We start from the raw sequence: 17,844 nt of genomic DNA on the forward strand, positions 1-17,844 counted from the left end.
GCTTTCCGCGGTCAGCGGCCGCCACCCGACTCCCGCCCAGACCGGGAGAACGGGGTGCCGAGCGGGGACCGGCAGCCGGGACGGTGGGAGACCTCCCCCAACCGCGGCCAGACACCTGCGCCCAGGTGGGACTCCCCGGAGGAGGAGATTTTAGGGGCCGGGCTCAGGGGGATGCACTCGCAGGTCTGGATGGGACTGCCCTGCCCCTAATGGGCTGTGTGACCCGGATCGCGCCCAAGTCACCAGACCACCCATCCACGTCCTGGTTTAGTGTCTGCAAAATGGGATCATAGGAGTGCCCGCCCTACTGGGTGGTTGGGGCTTCCCAGATTTGTCTGTTCTTAACCCAGGGGTCTGGGGGTTCCCGTTCAAACTGCTTTCCCAGCCTCTCCCGCCGGGGACTAGTTAAGGTGGGGGGTGGGCCTGGATGGGAATTCTTGGCGACAGAGATGATCAGACAAGGTCGGGGTACACGGAGGGGTGTGGTCCTTGCCTCCGTCCCTGTTTTAACAGCTGTCACCATCAGAGAGCAGAAGGGAAGTGAGAGAATACTGGATATTCTGTAATCCAGCCCAGAGGAGCACGCCTTCTCAGTGGGACAGGTGTGCTTGTTCAAAGGCAAAACCCCCAAGTCTTCTCTCATCCCGTGGCCTGCTCCCTTTGAACTCCCTTCCACCTAAGCGCACGCGTGTAGAAATTCGGGCTTGATTTGGGAGGTTTTCTAGAGGTCCTGACTCTTGCAAGCGCCTGAACAGTTCTCAGAGGGCCTCAAGGCCTAGGGTTTAGGATTTGTTTCAGTCTTTTCTATTCTTGCCGTGAAGTTCAAGCTGGATCTTGGTCTGGAGGATTCGAATTACTGATGGCTCGTTGTTCCGGGAGGATAGGTTGAAATCAGTGTGTTCCCTGGGGTGCTGTTACTTTTTGATGTAGGAAATGACATTTCTTTGTTCGCTGGAGTCAGGCCTTTCCCCTTCCCAATCTAAGATCAGGGCGCTCTTTTTACAGAGTGTGTTGCCCAAAGAATTCTTTATAAATGGTTCCTACCGTTTGTGGGGACCTTCTGTGCATCTTTTTATAGCTTCCGCTGTTGTTTCCCTTGACTCCTTATGGTTAAATCAGAAACCAATCTGTAGCTAGCCTCCCTTTTTCTAAAACAGGAATCTGTTTCCAGTTCTGAGTTTTTCCTAATGACTGAGGACTGTTTTAGGCATAGGCGCAAAGCTGTTGAGAATTTCCAAGCTTGTATTTAAAAAAAAGCCACACAGTTTGACATTCTTTTCAAACTGAATAAAGCCCATTGTAAATAGATTACAATGAGCAACAGTGGAAATTTTCAGAGCAATGGTTAGATTCATTTATTCATTCAACAAATATTTATTGAGTGTCTACTAGATGCCAGACACCTTCTAGGTTAGCACTGACCAATAGAAATACAGTATAAGGGCCAGCAGGTGCCATGGTGGTTAAGGCACTGGGCTCCCATATGGCCAACCATTGTTCAAGTCCTGGACCTGGCGGCTTGCTTTCTCACCTGGCGGCTTGCTTTCTCACTTTCCCTCTGTCTTTCTCTTCCTAGTCAAATTACAAAATAATAAATAAAGTTAAATAAATAATTCTATAAAAAAATAAATGTGATATGAGCCACATATGTCATTTTAAATGTTGTAGTGGCCACATCAAAAAAAGAAACTGGGCTGGCAGGTGTCATGGTGGTTGGGAAGCTGGACTCACACATGGTTGATGGCAGTTTGAGTCCCAGGTTTGGCAGCTTGCTTTCTTACTTTTAATCTCTCCCTTTATCTCTCTGTCTCTCTCTGGTCAAATTAAATAATAATAATAATAGATAAATTTAAATCTTAAAAAGAAACAAGTCAGGGCCAGCGAGGTGGTATGGTGGTTAAGGCGGCTGGATCCCACCGGGCAACCTGCACAGTTTGAGTCTAGGACCCAGCAGCTTGAAAAACACATTGGGGGGACCAGCAGTTAACGTAATGGCTATGTCGCTAGACTCCCACGTAGTCGACCGCGGTTTGCGTCCCAGACCCAGTGGCTTAAAACTCACGCCAGGCACTTGTGCGTGCGTGCCCAAGATCCTGAGAGGAGAACGGAGAAGGGATTGCGGCATGGCCATGCCCCCTGGGAGGTGATTTCTCGCTTTCTGTCTCTCTGTCTCTGTCTGACAAGCACACGCGCCCTATAGCAAAAAAAAACTCATTAAAAAAAAAAAAAAAAAAACCCAACAACAACACATTGAGTATGTGTGTGCCCAAAATCCTGAGAGGAGAATGGATGAGAAGGGATTGTGAAGTGGCCATCTCTCCTGGAGGGTGATTTCTCACTTTTCTCTGTGTCTCTCTCCAGTGAGCGCACTGCCCTGTAGCAAATTAAAACAAACAAAAAACCATGGAAGTAATTTTAAAATAGTCTTTCTCATTTCTACTTACTTAAACTATTATCTCAACATATAACCCCAATTTTTAAATATTGCAATACTTTACATTCTTTTTCTGAACTAAGTCTTCAAAATCTGCTGTGTATTTTATATGGAATTCGGATTCTCCCCATTTCAAGTGGTCAGAATGATTACTCTATTGGATAGTGTAGTCGGATAGCAGTGAGCAAACAGGCAGTTCAGGTGGCTCAAGGAAGAGAGGCAATAGCCATATGAAAACAAATAAGCAATCAAGAAAGTATCCATGGGGACCAGCAGTTAGCGTAATGAATATGTCACTGGACTCCCATGTAGTCAACTGTGGTTCGAGTCCCAGACTCAGTGGCTTAGACTCACGCCGGGCACATGTGCGTGTGTGCCCAAGATCCCGAGAGGAGAATGGAGGAGAAGGGATTGCCGCATGGCCATCCCCCCTGAGGGGTGATTTCTCACTTTCTCTCTGTCTCTCTCTGTCTTTCTGACGAGCGCACGCCCAATAAGAAAAAACTAAAAAATAAAAAATAAAAAGAAAGTATCCATGGATGATGGTTATGAAGAAAAACGATTAAAGGAAAGTAGCCACCTTTGATAGGGAAACTAAAATCTTCCAAATGGTACGTATTGAGCCCTGAGTGACACGCTGGAGCAGCCAGGCTGAGAGCTTTCTAGTTTGGAAGCAGCTAATGTAAAGGGCCCAGGAAGAACCGTCAAGCTTCCTACTGGCCCAAGCTATACCTTCTTCTCTGTTACTTGTAACCACTTGCATGGTAAATATCTATCCGTTCAGCCTGATTATCCAGACATCCCATTGTTCAATTAGAACACCCTGATTCAGGGAACAGCAGATCGCGGGATGGTTATGTTGCTGGACTCCCACGTAGTTGATTGCGGTTAGAATCCTGAACCCGGTGGCTTCGAACTCCCACCAGGCACGTGTGTGTGCATGCCCAAGATCCCTAGAGGAAAATGGAGGAGAGGGGATATGGCATGGTGATTCCCCCTGGGGAGTGATTTCTCACTTTTTTTTTTTTTTTTTTGGAGAGGTTTTCACTGTAGGGCGCGTGCGTTCGCCAGACAGACAGAGAGAGACATAGAGACAGAAAGCGAGAAATCACCCCCCAGGGGGGATGGTCACGCCGCAATCCCTTCTCCTCCCGGGATCCTGGGCACGCACACACACGCGCCCGGCGTGAGTTTTAAGTCACCGGGTCCGGGACACGAACTGCGGTCGACTACGTGGGAGTCCAGCGACATAGCCATTACGCTAACTGCTGGTTCCCTGATTTCTCACTTTGTGTCTCTCTTTTTACTTCTTTTGGAGAGGTTTTTGCTGTAGGGCCTATGCACTCGCCAGAAAGACAGCGAAAAATCACCCTCCAGGGGGGATGGCCACATGGCAATCCCTTCTTTTCCATTCTCCTGGGACTTTGGGCATGCACATGCACCTGCACCCAGTGTGAGTTTAAGCCGCTGGGTCCTGGACCTCCGCGGTTGACTGCGTTGGAGTCCAGGAACATAGCCATTACGCCCACTGCTGGTCCCTGCTTTCTGTCTCTCTGACAAGCACATGTACCCTATAGCAAAAAAAAAAGAAAAAAGAACACCTGATCCAGATTGGCAGGTGAGGGAGTGGCAGTTAGGGAGATGTTGGTCAAAGGTTACAAAATTCCAGCTAGGAGGAATCAGTTGAACTTTATTGTACATCATTGTGACTGTAGTTAATAAATAACAGTAATTCAATACTTGAAGATAGCTAAAAGATTTTGTGTTCTCAACACAGAAAATATCTGTGTGGTAGCACAAGTGTTAGTGTTACTCATTCTGCAGTGTGCACATCTATCAAATCCCATGCTGTGTACCATAAATACATATAGGTTTTGCCAATAATAATAATAAAAGAAACTCTGACCCAAAGGCCTTCTCTCCAAGGATGGCCTCTGCAGGTGTAATCCCAGATGAAACTGGATCCTCTCCTCTCTGTTTTGTTTTTAAGTTCTGCACTAATTATGGCTTTGTTTTTCCAGCAGCCAAGTTTAGTTTGGGCCCAGACTCCAACAGACAGGAGTCACTGGGTTCTTCTTTTAGTTCTTGAATTCCTGAACTTGAAATAGCAAGAGATTAAATCCCTAAATCTCAGAAACAGAGAGTGAATTCTGGGTAGGGCTCATGCCTAAGAAGCATTTTATGTGAAACGTTTGGCAGAAGCATTGTAATAGTTTACGGAGCTTTGCTCCTTTTCCGTTTAAAGAGGTATACCATGTACGTTTATTTATTCAACAAATATTTCCTGGCTGCCTGTTCTCTGCCAGGAACTCTGCTAGTGCTGGGGATAGACAAGTAAGGTCCTTGCTCCTGAGACTGACTTCTCAGTAGGAGGAGACAGGTAATAATCAAGGGTGATGAGTGCTGTAAGAAAAGACAGTGAGGAGCTGTGAAAGATTGAGTAGGAGTTCAAGACTAGCCTTCTAAGGAGTTGTCATTTGAGCCAGACCTGAATGAAGAGAAGGACCAGCCATGCACAGTGCTTCCAGGTGATGGGACCAGCTGGTGCAAAGACCCTGGGGTCAGAACTGATCAAACATACAGGGTGAAGAGAAGGCCAGTGTGCCGGAGCCAGGGGCAGGAAGAGGAGGTACCAGCTCAGGTGGGAGACAGAGACAGGTCCCATCCAGGTAATGCAGGCCTTCGAGGGCAGGGTGAAGAGCTGGGGTTTTATTCTTTTTTTTTTTTTTTTTTGACAGGCTTATGCTATAGGGCGCATGCTTGCCAGAAAGACGGAGACAGACGGAGAGACAGAAAGTGAGAAATCACCTCCTAGAGTGGATGGCCATGCCACAGTCCCTTCTCCATTTTCCTCTCAGGATCTTGGGCATGCACGCAATGTGCCTGGCGTGAGTTTAAGCTACTGGGTCCGGGACTCGAACCACGGTTGACTACATGGGAGTCCAGCGACATAGCCATTACACCAACTGCTAGTCCAGAGCTGGGGTTTCATTCTAAGAGTAGTTGAAACTGATGACTCTGGGAGGTGAGTAGCCAGAGGAGAGCAGTTGGGAGGCTGCCGAGATGGCCAGGTGGGAGGTGATGTTGGGTAGATTAGGATGGTAGTTCATGAGTGTAGAGGTTAGGTTCAGCAAGTCTTTTGGAAACATATTTATAGAACTTGCTTGTGGATTTGGTTTGAGAGGTCAAGAAAAGAGAGGAATTAAGGGTGGCCCTGTGTATATTGTGTAGCGTCGGCCTGGCGTCAAGGATAGATAACATGCATATTTCAGAGGAAGTGAACCGAGCATGGATGTCGTCAGGATAGGATAGAGAAATTGCCCTGCAGGTCAGTTGAAAGCGTTCCCCCAGATCCGTCAGTGTCACTTAGCACTTTACAGGTTTCTCAACCTCAGCACTGTTGGCATTTGGGGCCAGATAATGTTTATGGTGAGGGGCTGCCTTGTACGCTACAGGATACTGAGTAGCATCAGCCACCCCAAACTGTGGCGGCCAGAAATGTCTCCAGGTATCGCCATAGGTCCTCAGGACAGAATCACCCACTGTCGAGATCCCTGGGCTACATGAAAAAGACATGAACAGACTAAGGCTCGTGTCACCACAGGAAAATACCTGGAAATAACGAGTGAAGACAACATTGGGGGATCGCTATAAACCATCTAGAGGCCTGTTTTAGATTTAAAGTATGAAGTGATGCCTTATCCTGTGAACGTTCTTGTCCCTGGGACATTTCTAGGAGTTTCTAGGATGGTCTATTCAAACCCCAGTTTAAACAAACTTAGTCTGTAAAAGATTTATACACAGAATCTGCAGGAATGAATATTCTCTTTATCAAGACTTGATATGATTTATTAAAATTCTATTTACAATTTAAATAGAATTCAGCAGCATACCTGTCTTTTTTTAGGTTTTGCTTATAGGGCCCATGTGCTCACCAGAGAGAGACAGAGAAATGGAAAATGAGAAATCGCCCCCTTCCCTTCTGCCCCAGGCAAATGGTCACACCAAAATCCCTTTTCCTCCATTCTCCTCTTGAGAGTTTGGGCACATGCCCAGCCTGATCTCCAAGCCACTAGGTCTGGGACTTGAACTGCAGTCAGTCATGTGGGAGACCAGCATCTTAACCAGCATGCCACCTGCTGGCCCTGCAACATACCTAACTTATGAAAAAAAGGTACATTGATGTCTTTTCCAGTAATGCATACATCAGAAAAAAATACAGGTATGTATATGTTTAAGGATGTGTACATATATATATATGTTATATATACACATACATAGGTGGGGGAGGCTTCAACAAGTTCATGGAAATGCATATTATGAGGAAACTATGCATGACTTTCCAAAAAATTTTGCACTAAAATAAAATCATACCTTAATTCCGTTTTTCCATGGAATTGTATATATTTGATGTTTCTTTGTATATATTCATCTTTACCATCTATTCATTGAATCCAAGATACCATGGATTGTATTGCCATTGCATTTCTTTTTGTTTGTTTGTTTGTTTACAAAGAATTATTTTATCTAACTTTACTTATTTTTTAATTTAGCCAGAGAGGGACAGAGCGAGAGTAAGAGAGAGAGAGAGGAAAAGTGAGAAAGCAAATCGCCAGGTCTGGGAGTCAAGCCATGGTTGTTCGTGTGGGAGTCCAGCAACCTTAACCACCACACCACCTGCCGGCCCTGTATGACAGTTTACATTTCACTGAGTAAACATACCGCCTGCTTAACTATGGAAAGTAGTCAGTTATAAAACACTTCTTTATTTCAGCTAGGTTAAAATGTAGGAAAAAATTATAAAGATGTCTCTTAAAATATGTGGTTTAATTTAGTATCTATCTGGTAACAGCTATAAAAAGGTCAAAGTCTAAAATTGTACGTACACGTCAGGAAGTGACCTTACTCAAGATGGAAGCGTTTTTATATTAGTATGTAACACCATCACAGTGATCAGAAAATCTGTTGATATTTTGAAGGCCTTTAACTCATGGCTGTCATCAGCCATTGGGAATTGTCCATCAAGGTAGGGAATTGAACTCGGAACCATGGTCAGTTAATGAAGCAGACATAGCATGCTATGCTAGGCCCTGGGAGCAACGGAAGATGAAATTATTTTTGGAATGAGGGGGCTTAAGTGCTGGTATGTGGGGGCAGGGGGCGGTCAGAGGGAACCTGGTTATAGTAGAAGAGAATCAAACCAGCAGAATGGGACATAACTCCTTTTTTGATAGTGTGAGGTCATGGGGGAATACTTCTCAGTGGTGAACCGAGGCGTGATTCTCTTAAGCAAAAAATGAGTCTAGGTGTGAATGTGAATGAGCCACTGGAGCATATTGTAACAGTCTGTGGCCGGAGAGTGGCGTGCAGGAAGGAGTGGCAGCGAAGAGGCTGGAGCCATGGAGTGGGGTGGAAGGCCCCTCAGCCCCTTTTATTACATCCTGGGACATTTCTAGGAGTTTCTAGGATGGTCTATTCAAACACCCGTTTAAACAAACTTAGTCTGTAAAAGATTTATACACAGAATCTGCAGGAATGAATATTCTCTTTATCAAGACTTGATATGATTTATTAAAATTCTATTTACAATTTAAATAGAATTCAGCAGCATACCTGTCTTTTTTTAGGTTTTGCTTATAGGGCCCATGTGCTCACCAGAGAGAGACAGAGAAATGGAAAATGAGAAATCGCCCCCTTCCCTTCTGCCCCAGGCAAATGGTCACACCAAAATCCCTTTTCCTCCATTCTCCTCTTGAGAGTTTGGGCACATGCCCAGCCTGATCTCCAAGCCACTAGGTCTGGGACTTGAACTGCAGTCAGTCATGTGGGAGACCAGCATCTTAACCAGCATGCCACCTGCTGGCCCTGCAACATACCTAACTTATGAAAAAAAGGTACATTGATGTCTTTTCCAGTAATGCATACATCAGAAAAAAATACAGGTATGTATATGTTTAAGGATGTGTACATATATATATATGTTATATATACACATACATAGGTGGGGGAGGCTTCAACAAGTTCATGGAAATGCATATTATGAGGAAACTATGCATGACTTTCCAAAAAATTTTGCACTAAAATAAAATCATACCTTAATTCCGTTTTTCCATGGAATTGTATATATTTGATGTTTCTTTGTATATATTCATCTTTACCATCTATTCATTGAATCCAAGATACCATGGATTGTATTGCCATTGCATTTCTTTTTGTTTGTTTGTTTGTTTACAAAGAATTATTTTATCTAACTTTACTTATTTTTTAATTTAGCCAGAGAGGGACAGAGCGAGAGTAAGAGAGAGAGAGAGGAAAAGTGAGAAAGCAAATCGCCAGGTCTGGGAGTCAAGCCATGGTTGTTCGTGTGGGAGTCCAGCAACCTTAACCACCACACCACCTGCCGGCCCTGTATGACAGTTTACATTTCACTGAGTAAACATACCGCCTGCTTAACTATGGAAAGTAGTCAGTTATAAAACACTTCTTTATTTCAGCTAGGTTAAAATGTAGGAAAAAATTATAAAGATGTCTCTTAAAATATGTGGTTTAATTTAGTATCTATCTGGTAACAGCTATAAAAAGGTCAAAGTCTAAAATTGTACGTACACGTCAGGAAGTGACCTTACTCAAGATGGAAGCGTTTTTATATTAGTATGTAACACCATCACAGTGATCAGAAAATCTGTTGATATTTTGAAGGCCTTTAACTCATGGCTGTCATCAGCCATTGGGAATTGTCCATCAAGGTAGGGAATTGAACTCGGAACCATGGTCAGTTAATGAAGCAGACATAGCATGCTATGCTAGGCCCTGGGAGCAACGGAAGATGAAATTATTTTTGGAATGAGGGGGCTTAAGTGCTGGTATGTGGGGGCAGGGGGCGGTCAGAGGGAACCTGGTTATAGTAGAAGAGAATCAAACCAGCAGAATGGGACATAACTCCTTTTTTGATAGTGTGAGGTCATGGGGGAATACTTCTCAGTGGTGAACCGAGGCGTGATTCTCTTAAGCAAAAAATGAGTCTAGGTGTGAATGTGAATGAGCCACTGGAGCATATTGTAACAGTCTGTGGCCGGAGAGTGGCGTGCAGGAAGGAGTGGCAGCGAAGAGGCTGGAGCCATGGAGTGGGGTGGAAGGCCCCTCAGCCCCTTTTATTACATAGGCAGGTGGGAACCCTGGAACATACTGGAAAGAAATGTGGCGTGATGTGTGCTTCAGCCTTGGTGGCATTGCTAGAGGCAGGAAAACTTAACAGGAGATGGTTGCAAAAGATCTGAGCAGGATGAGATGGAGGTTCAAACCAGAATAGAAGAGGTGGAAGCCTGAGAGGTGGGGGAGGCCTAATCTTGGGTCTCCAGCAGGCTGAACACTTTCAGCCTTGGTGTGATAGGGAGGGTGCTGGTGAGTGCAAGGGAGTCTGAGTTTAGATGCTCATTTTACTGGTGTTCCCAATATCAGGTTTTGGAGGCGAAGCCTGGTAATCTACACCATCTAGCATATTCCTGGCCTTCACTTTCTTCCTGTCCAGGCATTCATAGGAAAATGAGGCCTCCACTGGGTTCATGGGCACAGGGGTTACTCTGAGTCATGGTCAACCAGCAAAGGGAAGTGCCAGGGCTGAGTAACCCCTGGAATGTGACCTGTGGCTGCTGTTATTGCCTCAGGTCATTTAAATGACAACTCCCTCAGGAATCTATAGCGTCACCCATCTCCCTGGCCAGACAGCGCTTTTCCTGTGTCTGTGTGGCCCGGGTAGTGAGAGTGCCTGTTTGAAGCATGCTGTCTCCGTCCCCAGAGGAACCGCTGCTGCTGGCTGAGCTAAAGCCCGGGCGCCCCCACCAATTTGATTGGAAGTCGAGCTGTGAAACCTGGAGTGTGGCCTTCTCCCCAGACGGCTCCTGGTTTGCCTGGTCTCAAGGACACTGCATCGTCAAGCTGATCCCCTGGCCGTTGGAGGAGCAGTTGTAAGTACTCCTGTCGGGCCCCAAAGGAATGAGGGTGTTTCCCTGATGCCTCCCATTCTTACCAGTTTTATTGAGATACACTTTCCATATCCCCTAGCTTGCTCATTTACCATGTGCTGCGCCAGGATTTGTAATATATTCACGGAGCTGTGCATCTAGCACCACAGTCAGTTTGCCAATCTTCTCATTACAGCAGAAAGAAAGCCTTCGCCCATAAGCCGGCATCCCCAAATCCCCCTGTCCTCTCCTGCCCCAGGCACTCATTCCTCTACTTTCTGTCTCTAGGTTTGCCTGGTCTGAATATTTCTTGTTTATATCATCTGTGCCTTTTTGGACTAGTTTTCACTCAGCGTCATATTTCACAAATCTATATATGTTGTATTTCATTTCCTTCCAGTGCCAAATAATACCACACTGTATAGGATGGCACATTTGGCATATACATTTATCAGTTGGTGAAATTATGAGGAAACTATGCATGACTTTCCAAAAAATTTTGCACTAAAATAAAATCATACCTTAATTCCGTTTTTCCATGGAATTGTATATATTTGATGTTTCTTTGTATATATTCATCTTTACCATCTATTCATTGAATCCAAGATACCATGGATTGTATTGCCATTGCATTTCTTTTTGTTTGTTTGTTTGTTTACAAAGAATTAGTTTATCTAACTTTACTTATTTTTTAATTTAGCCAGAGAGGGACAGAGCGAGAGTAAGAGAGAGAGAGAGGAAAAGTGAGAAAGCAAATCGCCAGGTCTGGGAGTCAAGCCATGGTTGTTCGTGTGGGAGTCCAGCAACCTTAACCACCACACCACCTGCCGGCCCTGTATGACAGTTTACATTTCACTGAGTAAACATACCGCCTGCTTAACTATGGAAAGTAGTCAGTTATAAAACACTTCTTTATTTCAGCTAGGTTAAAATGTAGGAAAAAATTATAAAGATGTCTCTTAAAATATGTGGTTTAATTTAGTATCTATCTGGTAACAGCTATAAAAAGGTCAAAGTCTAAAATTGTACGTACACGTCAGGAAGTGACCTTACTCAAGATGGAAGCGTTTTTATATTAGTATGTAACACCATCACAGTGATCAGAAAATCTGTTGATATTTTGAAGGCCTTTAACTCATGGCTGTCATCAGCCATTGGGAATTGTCCATCAAGGTAGGGAATTGAACTCGGAACCATGGTCAGTTAATGAAGCAGACATAGCATGCTATGCTAGGCCCTGGGAGCAACGGAAGATGAAATTATTTTTGGAATGAGGGGGCTTAAGTGCTGGTATGTGGGGGCAGGGGGCGGTCAGAGGGAACCTGGTTATAGTAGAAGAGAATCAAACCAGCAGAATGGGACATAACTCCTTTTTTGATAGTGTGAGGTCATGGGGGAATACTTCTCAGTGGTGAACCGAGGCGTGATTCTCTTAAGCAAAAAATGAGTCTAGGTGTGAATGTGAATGAGCCACTGGAGCATATTGTAACAGTCTGTGGCCGGAGAGTGGCGTGCAGGAAGGAGTGGCAGCGAAGAGGCTGGAGCCATGGAGTGGGGTGGAAGGCCCCTCAGCCCCTTTTATTACATAGGCAGGTGGGAACCCTGGAACATACTGGAAAGAAATGTGGCGTGATGTGTGCTTCAGCCTTGGTGGCATTGCTAGAGGCAGGAAAACTTAACAGGAGATGGTTGCAAAAGATCTGAGCAGGATGAGATGGAGGTTCAAACCAGAATAGAAGAGGTGGAAGCCTGAGAGGTGGGGGAGGCCTAATCTTGGGTCTCCAGCAGGCTGAACACTTTCAGCCTTGGTGTGATAGGGAGGGTGCTGGTGAGTGCAAGGGAGTCTGAGTTTAGATGCTCATTTTACTGGTGTTCCCAATATCAGGTTTTGGAGGCGAAGCCTGGTAATCTACACCATCTAGCATATTCCTGGCCTTCACTTTCTTCCTGTCCAGGCATTCATAGGAAAATGAGGCCTCCACTGGGTTCATGGGCACAGGGGTTACTCTGAGTCATGGTCAACCAGCAAAGGGAAGTGCCAGGGCTGAGTAACCCCTGGAATGTGACCTGTGGCTGCTGTTATTGCCTCAGGTCATTTAAATGACAACTCCCTCAGGAATCTATAGCGTCACCCATCTCCCTGGCCAGACAGCGCTTTTCCTGTGTCTGTGTGGCCCGGGTAGTGAGAGTGCCTGTTTGAAGCATGCTGTCTCCGTCCCCAGAGGAACCGCTGCTGCTGGCTGAGCTAAAGCCCGGGCGCCCCCACCAATTTGATTGGAAGTCGAGCTGTGAAACCTGGAGTGTGGCCTTCTCCCCAGACGGCTCCTGGTTTGCCTGGTCTCAAGGACACTGCATCGTCAAGCTGATCCCCTGGCCGTTGGAGGAGCAGTTGTAAGTACTCCTGTCGGGCCCCAAAGGAATGAGGGTGTTTCCCTGATGCCTCCCATTCTTACCAGTTTTATTGAGATACACTTTCCATATCCCCTAGCTTGCTCATTTACCATGTGCTGCGCCAGGATTTGTAATATATTCACGGAGCTGTGCATCTAGCACCACAGTCAGTTTGCCAATCTTCTCATTACAGCAGAAAGAAAGCCTTCGCCCATAAGCCGGCATCCCCAAATCCCCCTGTCCTCTCCTGCCCCAGGCACTCATTCCTCTACTTTCTGTCTCTAGGTTTGCCTGGTCTGAATATTTCTTGTTTATATCATCTGTGCCTTTTTGGACTAGTTTTCACTCAGCGTCATATTTCACAAATCTATATATGTTGTATTTCATTTCCTTCCAGTGCCAAATAATACCACACTGTATAGGATGGCACATTTGGCATATACATTTATCAGTTGGTGAACATTTGGGTTGTTTTCACTTTGGCGTTATTAGGAATAGTACTGCTATGGACATGCATATACAAGTTTTTGTGTGTACATGGGTCTGTGTGATTTCTGATGTTTAACCATCTGAGGAAGTGTTTTCAAAAGTGGTGGCCTCATTTCATATTCCCCTCAGCAATGTATTTAGGTTCCAAATTCTCCACATTCTTGCCAACACTTGTTATTGTCTGTCTTTTTGATTGTAGCACCCCCTCCCAGTGGTTGTGAAGTGGCATCTCCTAGTGGATTGGATTTATTTTTCCCTGATGGCTCACGGTGATGAGCACCTGATCCTGCCTTTATTGGCCCCTTATGTGTCTTACTCAGCTAAACCTTTCTTTAGATCTTTTCCCCATTTTTAAATGGCCTGTTTGTGTTTTTATTATCAACCAAGTCTAGTTTCTTTTTTTTTTTTTTTGGAGAGGTTTTCGCTATAGGGCACGTGTGCTCGCCAGACAGAGAGAGACATAGAGACAGAAAGCAAGAAATCACCCCCCAGGGGGGATGGTCACACCGCAATCCCTTCTCCTCCATCTCCTCTTGGGATCTTGGGCACGCACGCACACGCGCCCAGCGTGAGTTTTAAGCCACCAGGTCCAGGACGTGAACCGCGGTCGACTACATGGGAGTCCAGCAACATAGCCATTACGCTAACTGCTGGTTCCCCCAAGTCTAGCTTCTGATACTAAATATTTTCTCTTTCTTTGGGACGAACGGGTCCCAGGGTCCCAGCATTTGTATAAGGGGTCTTCAGAAAGGTTTCCTGGGAAATGTGCATTATAAAAAGGTATGCATGGGGGCCGGCAGGTAGCACAGTGGTTAAGATGCTGGACTCCCATATGGCTGACCACGGTTCAAGTCCTAGATCTGGCAGCTTGCTTTCTCACTTTCCCTTTCTCTCTCAGGTCAAAATAAAAATAAACTAATAACACTAACAAATAAAATAATTCCTTTTTTAAAAGAAAGATTTCAAAAAAACTATGCGTGGATTTAAAAAAAAAATTTTATACCATAATAAACCCGTACTTTCATTATGTTTTTCTTCAAACTCTTTGAAATCCCCTCATCTTTTCATTTGTCCCAGAACAACTCTGTCTACATTTGTTTATTCAGCCAATAATTTCGCAAATCTTAGCCTAGCCTGACAATGAGCGAGGGGCTGAGGCTCCTGAAATAAATCTAACACAGTCCCTTCTCTTGAGGGTCTTGTTTTGGTTTAGGCTTTTTTTTTTTTTAAAATAATGCCATATAAATTTAAGCTTTTTGTAAGTCTGGTCTGGAACTTGGTGCCTTGATAATAAGTACTGCTGACCAGAGTTTACACGCTGCTAGGGTTGACGAAGTATAAATTTGTGCAGTTTCTGGAAGAAAGGCTGTTTAACAAAATGCATCAAGGACCTTAAAAATGGTTTTCTGGCTATGAGGACTCTCAGAAACAAGGTCATCTATTTATATACACTGATTTTCTTCATAGAATTAATTGTACAGTAGTAAAATATTAGAAACGGCATAAACTTAAGTGATGAGAGAGGATGATTAAGGAGATTGTGATATTTCCACATTAAATTTTTTGTGGCCATCAAAGCTTGTGTGTTTTTAACCACAGTTTTGGTTCCTTCGATGGTTGTCAAGTTAATGATTATGCCATGGTCATTCATTCAATATTAATCTCCGACTGTAAATACAAGGGACTCTTCTTATTTGGAATTTGAGTCCAGTATAAGTTTATTGTCTGAAAACCTTCTTCTTCTTTTTTTTTTTTTAAGTGTAAAACATGGCCAACCCAGTGGCATGGTGGCTGAGGTGACTGGATCCCACATGGCCAACTGTGCAGTTTGAGTCCCAGACCCAGGGGCTTGAAAAACATGTCAGATGCATGTGTATGTGTGCCCAAAATCACAAAAGGAGAAATGGAAAAGGGATTGCATTATGACCACCCTATATCCCATATAGGGGTGCTCTCTCATTTGTTCACTCTGTCTCCAACAAGTGCGTACAGCCTCTAGCAAAAAAAAAAAAGAAAGAAAAAAAATATATACATACATATATATGTATCTATGTATGTATGTGTGTGTATATATATATATATATATATGAAAATCCTTTGTTTTCCTGAAAATCACTCTTATATTCACACACACATACACATTACTGTAGTAAATACATCCTTTCAGTACTAAGGAAAATGGAAGAAAGTATTTGAATTTTAACCTTTTTCGTATATGTCGTTTAATACAAGGAAAGAAGTATTGTTTTTAAATGAGAAGTTACTGGTTTAGGGGAAAAAAATGATACATTTTGAAGAATAATAGCCTGGGGAAATATTGCTAGTATACGGCTTACTGAAAACAGTAGGCTGGAAACCCATATATACAATATGATCCAATTTTTTTAAAAATATGTAGTGAAATGTTTAAAGTGGTATTAGGATTATGGGTAATTTTTACATCATTATTTGTCTCATTTTCAAATTTCCCCCGTGTTTATTAAAAGATTTTTTTGCTATTGTGCACGTGCGCTCGCCAGAGAGACACAGAAAGACAGAAAGTGAGAAATCACCCCCGGAGAGATGGCCACGAAACAATTCCTTTTCTTCCATACTCCTCCTGTGATCTTGGGCATGGACGTGCACGCACCCAGTGTGGGTTTTTTAAGCCACCGCGGCAGGGACTGGAACTACAGTCAACTACATGGGAGTCCAACAACGTAACTATTACGCCATCCACTGATTCCATTATTATTATTATTATTATTATTTTCTTTTTTTGGAGAGGTTTTGCTATAGAGCACATGTGCTCTCCAGAAAGACAGAGACAGAGAGAAAGCGAGAAATCACCCCCCAGGGTGGATGGCCACGGCACAGTTCTTTGTCCTCCATTCTCCTCTGGGATCTTAGGCATGCATGCACACACGCCCAGCGTGAGTTTAAGCTTCCAAGTCTAGGACTCAGACTGCAGTCGACTACATTGGAGTCCAGTAACATAGCCATTACGCTAACTGCTGGTCCCAATAATGATTATTTTTAAAGTTTTTTAAAAAGAGAAATATAGGGAACCAGCAGTTAGTGTAATGGCTATGTCGCTGGACTCCCACGTGGTCGACCGCGGTTCGCGTCCCGGACCCGGTGGCTTAAAACTCACACCGGGTGTATGTGCGTGCGTGCCCAAGATCCCGAGAGGAGAATGGAGGAGAAGGGATTGCGGCGTGACCATCCCCCCTGGGGGGTGATTTCTCGCTTTCTGTCTATGTCTCTCTCTCTCTGTCTGGCGAGCACACGTGCCCTATAGTGAAAATCTCTCCAAAGGAAAAAAAAGAGAGAGAAATATGGAGCATTTCTATTGTTAGGATTGTTAAATAATACATTTTTATTAATTTATTTTTTAGAGAGATTTTTTGTTGAAGGGCGTGTATGATTGCTGGAGAGACAGAAAAAGTGAGAAATCACCCTCCAGGGAGGATGGCCACAGTTCCCTTTCCCCCATTTTCCACTTGGGATTTTGGGATGCATGTGCTTGCATCTCACTTGAGTCTCAAGCCGCCCAGCCCAAAACTTGAACCATGGTTGGCTATGTGGGAGTCCAAAACCTTAACCACCACGCCATCCACTGGCCCCTGTCACACATTTTTAAATCATATTATGTAGAGCTTTTGATATTGGACAAATAATTGATATTAAAGAAATATATTACTCTTAGAAATAAAATGTTTAGAAACTTTGATTTCTGTGAAGCTAAATTGGACCAATGACTCTCCCTTGCCCTTAGCAGCCCCTTCCTGTGCTGCTACTGCTGTTTCTCCCTTGTGTAACTCATCCTGGTTCATCAGCAAACTCAAAAATCTGGAGTATTTGTTGAGCACTAATTGAGTTCTAGTAATCCCCCCCGATTTTGTGACCCCAGTAAAGTTATTAATCCATAAATGGAGCCTTTAGTACTTCTTTCTAGAAAGATTAAATGAAATGTGTAAATGTGCCTTGAGTTTTTTGTTTGTTTTTCGTTTTTTAGAGAGATTTTTGCTGTAGGGCACGTGTGCTTTCCAGAGAGACAGAGACAGCAAGTGAGAAATCACCCCCCGGGGGCAAACATGCCACAGTCCCTTCTCTTCCATTCTCCTCTCAGGATTTTGGGCACACACACATGTGCCTGGCGTGAGTCTCAAGCCACCAGGTCCGAGACTCAAACCATGGTTGACTACATGGAGTCCAGTGACATAACCATTATGCCATCTGCTGATCCCTAAGGGTTTTTTTGTGTTGTTTTTAATAATATATACAGAGTGTGTGTGTGTGTGCGTGTTCATTTAAACTTTTTAAGATTTTTGCTATATGGCATGTGCACTCACCAGAGAGAGACAGAGAAGGGAGGGAGAGTGAAAAATTGCTCCCTTAGGGGATGGCCACACTGCAGTCCCTTCTCTTCCATTCTCCTCTCAGGATTTTGGGCACACACGCACATGCACCTGGCGTGAGTTTCAAGTCACTGTGTCTGGGACTTAAAACATGTTTGGCCATGTGGGAGTCCAATGCCTTAACCACTATACCACCTCTGGTGTGTGTGTGTGTGTGTGTGTGTATATA

The 17,844-nt window shown here is 44.2% G+C and overlaps 1 protein-coding gene across 4 annotated transcripts in view; it reads left to right on the forward strand.

Moving 5' to 3' along the window:
- WSB2 (WD repeat and SOCS box containing 2) overlaps positions 1 to 17,844 on the forward strand; it is a 52,318-nt gene that overhangs the window by 19,185 nt on the left and 15,289 nt on the right. Inside the window, exons 1-2 of one of the 4 annotated variants that reach the window (XM_006151566.3) lie at positions 5,432 to 5,459; positions 10,230 to 10,398. In XM_006151566.3, coding sequence (XP_006151628.1) covers positions 5,447 to 5,459; positions 10,230 to 10,398 — 182 coding nt within the window. In that variant the 5' untranslated portion in view covers positions 5,432 to 5,446. Of the gene's footprint in view, positions 1 to 5,431; positions 5,460 to 8,336; positions 8,377 to 10,229; positions 10,399 to 12,558; positions 12,787 to 17,844 lie in introns of those variants that run through there. The other 3 variants (XM_006151563.3, XM_006151564.3, XM_006151565.3) reach the window with 3 other exon arrangements.

The sequence above is a fragment of the Tupaia chinensis genome, unplaced genomic scaffold (assembly GCF_000334495.1).
Source record: "Tupaia chinensis unplaced genomic scaffold, TupChi_1.0 Scaffold000320_1, whole genome shotgun sequence".
NCBI classification, from domain to species: Eukaryota; Metazoa; Chordata; class Mammalia; order Scandentia; family Tupaiidae; genus Tupaia; species Tupaia belangeri.